Source organism: Meleagris gallopavo, chromosome 4 (genome assembly GCF_000146605.3).
Source record: "Meleagris gallopavo isolate NT-WF06-2002-E0010 breed Aviagen turkey brand Nicholas breeding stock chromosome 4, Turkey_5.1, whole genome shotgun sequence".
Classification (NCBI taxonomy): domain Eukaryota; kingdom Metazoa; phylum Chordata; class Aves; order Galliformes; family Phasianidae; genus Meleagris; species Meleagris gallopavo.
In genome coordinates, this window is record NC_015014.2 from 12,764,287 (window position 1) to 12,771,178 (window position 6,892).

The following is a 6,892-nucleotide window of genomic DNA, read 5'->3' on the forward strand; positions in this document are numbered from 1 at the left end:
AAAAACATGAAATGAGAGAAGCTTACTTTTAGAAGAGCAATAAAACAGCAAGGAATATCTACAGTTGATCATCTAGAGAAATTAAATAGAGTTGAATAGAGAAATTCCAGACTTTACTTACGTCACTGGTGTTGACAAACCATGTTATTTCTCCATAAGATGCCAGTTCTCCATTCACATAGCATCGAAGTTCACTATTCTTCCAGCGATTATAGATGTGCACAATAGTAACCATATACCACTAAGCAAAAAGAAAACAAGTGATACCATTCTACAGAGGCTTAAAGTAGCTTGAACAGTCACTGAAGAGGAAATACACTACAATCAATTCCACTGTCTGTGAATTATATTAACATAGAAAGTTTTATTTTAAGTAGAAAAGATGACAGCATTACTGAGTTTTCCTGTTTAGCCACGTCAAAGTACAGTCTCCTAATTGAAAATGGAAGCCTAGAAAATATTTACAACATAAAACTCAAACCAAACAAAAAAAATTCATGAGTGTTGAACTACGCTTGTTCCAGGAACATTAGCAATTGAAAATGAGAACATTTTGAATATAGCATAATACTGCTCAACAAGCAAGCAAGTCTTAAACATTAAAAATACAACTAACCCACATTTGAATTGTTACACGTAAGGAGATAAAGCATCAAACAGAAGGAGAGTATTTGGTGGAAAACTTCAATGAACATGAATTATAATTCAGTTTCAAATGCCAATCAGTCATTCTCTAACCTGTAATGGTAATTCTAGTAACTGCCCTGGCTTGATCAGAAAAATTAAACTTGAGTTAGTATTCACAGCTTCTAAAGTACAGCTGCATTTGTCCACAATGACTATCAAGCAATAATCTATGGGTAAGCTTGAGCAAAACACTTCTGAATAAGAGGAAGGCTGAAGCAAAAAGAAACAAAGTATAAAAACAGAAGAAAGAAGAAACAAACGTCTCAAGTCTTGCAACACTGAAACTACATATAGGTATTAAGAGTTCTTCGTGAAATTTTAAGTTTCACAAATTCATAAAACCCCTGGTAAACTGCATTTTCTAGCTTTTTCTTATACATTAAGTAAACTTAGAAGAAATATCAATTCAGAACACAGTTTTATTTTTGTTCGTTCTAGTGCGAGTGTTCTGTCGATGGATGAACATAATTAACAGCGAGACCAACCCCTCCAGGATACACATTTTTAGACACATTTCCTACAAACACATCAGTTAGTTAGATATGCACCCTGCTAAATCCTAGTTACACACAAGTGTGTGAACATATCTCTAATTCATGGAACTATTCTACTGCTTTTACTCACCTTTTGTGGTTTGAAATCAAATTTTACACAGTGCTGAAAACCTTTTCCCTTTGATTTTATGGACGTTACAATCAAGCAGCCACCAACAAAGTGAGCAGAATAGCCAAGTCCTTTGTTCGTTCGAAAACTAACAAGGGAAAACAAAATCAGCACGTACACAGATGGCAGTGAAAGTCATTGAACAACTCATGACTGAACATCAGAAACGTAGTTTTACGTTAATACGCACCAATATAAATATGGCTTATCCTTATCCACATTGATATTGTTTACAGGATCCATTCTTAACCAAGTGTGAAAAGTAAATCCATTCTGATAGGGCCACTTGGCTATAGGAGGTAAGGCAATGGCCTGAAAAAAATGAAGTGATTCATGTAGAAATATCAACATCACAATACTGCAAGTATACACCATAGCATACAGAATACAAATGTACAACCAAAAATATCTGGCTGAACTTCTGTGCTTTTCTGTAAACTATTTTTTGTATTCCATTGTTAAAAATTCAGTCTAAATATTTTAAAACTGATCATTATCTCAAATAATATTACTAATAGTAACCCATGCTTCAAAATTCAACTACTTAAGTGCAAGTAATACAACAGAAAAACTTTTCAGCATATAGCTTTAGAAGATTTAGGTTTATGGCAGCCTAAAAGAATAATCAGATTTATACATTTATTTTCACATAATTTTCTCAGTCAGGAAAATAACTGGTTATGAAAAGAAGTTGTCCATATAAAGAGAAGCATATATGCTTCACTTAACAGATCCTTTTTTTCTTCACCTGAATTCACGTTTAGTGGCTTCCAGTTTGTAGATGACAGTCTTATGAGCCCCAGGCAAAATCCCAGTATTAAGCACAGAATCAAAGGTAGCTTAAATGCTTTTAAGACCTTTGTTTCAAACAGCTGGGTTTTGTTGTGTATTTTTTATTTTTGTTTGTTTGTTTTAACATCACAATTAACTTTAAAACGTTCCTCTGAAGACTTGCAATACACAGTTCAACTAAGACTGTCATAATCTCTGATCAAAGATGCTTTCCAGATGATCAATACCAATGAACAAAAAACATCAAAGAACTTGAGTGTTGCCAGACATCTTAATATGCTCCCACGCTCCATTTAGCTATCCCTAACCAAATAAAATGCTATAAATCCTTCTCTAAACCAGCCAACTAATCAGATTTCATTTCTTTGAGCCCAACTTTCAGGACCTGGTAGCACTATCGTTTGGTTTAAATCACAATGGTTATGAAGTATATCAAATACTTAATTTCTAAGATTTCAGGTTTTAAAAATCAGTGAGAATGCTCCCACTGCAGTTAGTGAAGCACCCCAATACCACATACAGTTCAAGCATTCAATGCTATTATCATTAGTTAAATACAAGCACAATACATAAGTAGCCCAAGTGAACAAAAAACGTGTCTACTGCCAACTTCTGCTGTACGTGATAAATTTAACTACAGCAGCACAACCCGAGTAGTCTGCGTTTTTCAATCTTCAAATAAGAAGTTATTATGTCATCAAGTTGGTGAAGTTACAGTACAAGAAAGACAGGGAGCTGTTGGAGAGGGTCCAGAGGAGAGCCATGAAGATGATCAGGGGACTGGAGCACCTCCCCTACGATGACAGGCTGAGGGAGCTGGGCTTGTTCAGCCTGGAGAAAAGAAGGCTGCAGGGTGACCTCACTGCAGCCTTTCAGTACCTAAAGGAAGCCTACAAACAGGAGGGGAGTCAACTCTTTGAAAGGGTAGAGAACTGCAGGACAAGGGGAAATGGTTTGAAGTTGAGGGAGTGAATATTTAGGCTGGATGTCAGGGGGAAGTTCTTTACAGAGGAAACGGTGAGGTGCTGGAACAGGCTGCCCAGAGAGGCTGGGATGCCCCGTCCCTAGAGGTGTTCAAGGCCAGACTGGATGGGGCCCTGGGCAGCCTGGTCTAGCATCAAATGGGGAGGTTGGTGGCCCTACATTTGGCAGGGTAATCCTGCCAAAGGATTATCCTCAAGATAATCCTTGAGGTCCCTTCCAACCCTGGCCAGTCTGTGATTCTGTGAAGTTCAACTTCAAGATTAGGTGTCCTGCGTAATACCTTTAGTTATACAGAAGCTAAAACATCAAAGCAGAAAAGTAACGGATTTTTAGGGTGAAAGAAAACAACAACAAAAACACACTACCTACTAAACACCTGAACCATTATCATAAGAGACTAACCACCGCTAAATCTAACCTTCCCTCAGTAGTATTTAACCTAGACATGTCATGTCTACAATCTGTATTTTATCAGATGATTGCTATACATATCACAATATTCACACTGACTGCTAGAGAAATAACAAATGGCCCAAGTACGGCCATACTTATTGCAGTTTCACTGACTAAGGTTTCTAAGAGTAAAGCATTGCCCACACATACTGTATATTAACAAACACCATTCTCACAGAATGAAGAAGTGAAAAGCAGACCTTCTTCACATTATCCTGGCAACAAGATTTAACTCAACTACTCCGGGCATGGGCAAAGAGTTCATTTATATCCATTCTTTATGTATGGCTATTTGTCCTTCCGTAGTCATTACGTACATTTGTTACAAGCATTATTTAGTTACACACAATGTAGGTAACAGATAGAGAAAAAAATTCTGTTAAGACTATTTCTGTAACAATGACTGATGGGCTAAGAGAAAAACAGGAGTGAAAACAGCCAATGGTTGTAGTAAAAATAACAAAGGAATTAAAATATCTACATACTGCAGCACTTTTCCCTGGAAAGTTGAAGAAGGCATCAGGTCCATACTTCTGAGGCATGTGTTTTAACACAGACAACAATTTCCCAGCATGTGGTGGCTGTCAAAAAGAATTTTTAGATTTGGAAATAAATAAAACATCCATATGAAAGAAAATACCCTACATACAAAAAGAAATTTTGTTTTGACATATTTTCAAGCTTTGCACATGACTGAGTAACACTCTGCTAAAATACTCTACATTTTCAGTAAACATTAATAGAGAATTATGGATATGGATACTCACTAGCCTAGGTGCACTGAAAGACAATTAATGCGATAACTAAATTAAGGATTCTAAAGTCACAGTCCATGTCATTCAGCATAAACTCAAATGACTCTGAATGCTGAGTGCCATCACTGTTTGCCAATTCCCATCAGCTTTACCATTTGTGTGGATTTGAAGCGAGGTAAAAAATAAATGAATAAATAACTGACCCAGATGAAAACTAGTTAGGGAAAAACAAATGCAATGCAATTCTCAGAGCAATTTTGGGTTGCGGCTGCATGAAACTCGTGGCAGCACAAGCAAGACAGGTAAAAGGAAGAACAGCAGACGAGGACTTTCTATCAAGTTTACAGTCATGCACTACATGAAAGATATTGTGTTTATATGTTCTCCTACATGTAAGTCTATGAGATCTTCTTCATTTAAGTCCATGAGAAAGGTTCAAGTTTCAAGAGCAATACATAGTACCTAAACTGAACGCTCAGTTAGTGTGAACACTTCCCCACCACAATCCTAATTCTGCATTAATGCTATTGTAACACTCAACAACTAAAATTCCCAAATCACGTGTATGAGCTCACAACAGAAATCCAGCACATACTGGTCACATACTTCTGTGCGTCTTCTTTTACCACTCCACAGCTTTCCAGAAAACCTATTTTCAAACTACAGTTTTACTACCCGCTTCTCATCTTTTTTCTGGAGGTGCTCTTTTTCCCTTCTTGTAAGCAACTACTCTGAAAATTAAGCATTACATGATCCATTACAAGTTATTTTAAATGCACTAAAATTATAGTCAGGTACAGAATGTTTCATAAATCTGAATTTAAAAAATTGAAGAAGGAAACAGTGAGATCTGTTCAGATGTCTTCAGCACCATAGAATTCAACCTGGCAATTTGTGTTGTAGCCTGATACTTTGTATCTTTAAAGCACTGCTGATTTTAAGATTTATGGACTTGAGCAAGACCATAGCAAAGCACTTGTGGCATTTTCCTCTTCTATTCCTGTATATTTAGTCTTTAATAAAGAAAGGGAAATTAAATGCAAATAGCAGAGAGCCAGGAAATGAAAAGTTAATGTTACAAAGACAACTTTAATTCAGCTATGGTTGAATATATTCTGTATGTTCACTTATTAATTTTAAACCCTACACGGGGTATTTTTGATGTGAACAAGTTGTTCCACAAGTTCTTTTTAAAATTTGCTACATTATTGTCTCGCATATTGAATACATATTTATTATTTCAAAGAAACAAAGACACCGATCTGACATCTCCCTACACTAAAGCAAGGTATTTAGACATTACAGAAATGGAATTAAAAAACCAAATACGTAAAACAATTGGTGGCTAAAACAAAACAGAAGCTTTGTGGCAGAAAGCGTATCTGCTAGCATTTAAACAAAAGAATTTTACTTCAGGGAAGAAGGCTCTCAACAGTAAATGGGCACCCTTTTCTGTTTCTCTAGTTCATGCACAACAGGAGAAAACATGCAACGTAACATTTCACTCAGCACTCATTTTCATTTCAATTTTTGCTACAGATGCTAACTTTCCTAACTGGATAAAATCCTTCAGGTAAAGACAATGTGAAAATATGAAAATACTGATATGCACATATACACAATTTCCATTGATTTCCATCTGTATCTCTCATCTTCCAAAAACAATTTGTTTGTTTATCCTTCAATTTCAAGCAACTGGAACTACCAAAATAAAAATGTGTATGTAAACACATGCTTAGAATTACAATATCCTTCCCCAGTTGCTCAAAAAGATCAATCCAGCCAATAAATCCAGAAGTTAAATTTAATGTCATTGCTACACTACTCTATGTATGTTAAGAGGTTTAATTGCTTTTAAGTAAAAAAGATTTAAGCAAAAATGATACAATACCAGTAGGCATCCTTCATTTCCTAGTAAATTTATATATCTATAAATACACACAAACACACACACACACACACACACACACACATATATATAAAAGGCTATCAAGCAGTCTTTTAACACGGGAACATTAGGAAAAATACAAACAACACTACAAATGACTTTTGCTCTTTATTTTCTTTTACCCATCTCCCTTTTTCTCCTTGAAGCTTGCTGAAGAATAACTTTAGCTCTCGAACCGTCAAGTTGTAGCTAGCCAACACACCCAGCATATCCACTAAGAGATCTGAAAGGAGAACAATATAATTACTTATTAAGATGCAATGTCAAATTTCTGTCATTTCATTATTAAGTGTTCCCACGAGATTTTACATAACGAAAATACAATTTGACTCATATATTAGGTGAAGCTATACCTGCAATCATGTTGTCAGCTCTATCAATCCTCTTGAGCACTTGTTCAACCAGTCCCACTTCTGTGCACGCTTGTAGATTGCGTATACTTTTTTTCAAGATAGCTGTAAACATGCTCCACACCTCAGCCTGACAGGAGATGTCACATTTATCCAGCAATTCTACCATGCAGGTAATGCCCTCTCCTTCTTGGATGATAAAGTTCATTTCCAAGTCAAATTGGCCTCCAACAAGCTTTCAGACAAAATATTAAAAAAAA

At 35.9% G+C, this 6,892-nt stretch overlaps 1 protein-coding gene across 1 annotated transcript in view; it reads right to left on the reverse strand.

Annotated features, from left to right (window-relative positions):
- LRBA (LPS responsive beige-like anchor protein) overlaps positions 1 to 6,892 on the reverse strand; it is a 368,564-nt gene that overhangs the window by 326,639 nt on the left and 35,033 nt on the right. Inside the window, 6 exon segments of the mRNA XM_010709547.3 lie at positions 122 to 241; positions 1,312 to 1,438; positions 1,541 to 1,662; positions 4,065 to 4,160; positions 6,405 to 6,505; positions 6,636 to 6,867. Of these exon segments, the coding sequence (XP_010707849.2) occupies positions 122 to 241; positions 1,312 to 1,438; positions 1,541 to 1,662; positions 4,065 to 4,160; positions 6,405 to 6,505; positions 6,636 to 6,867 (798 nt within the window).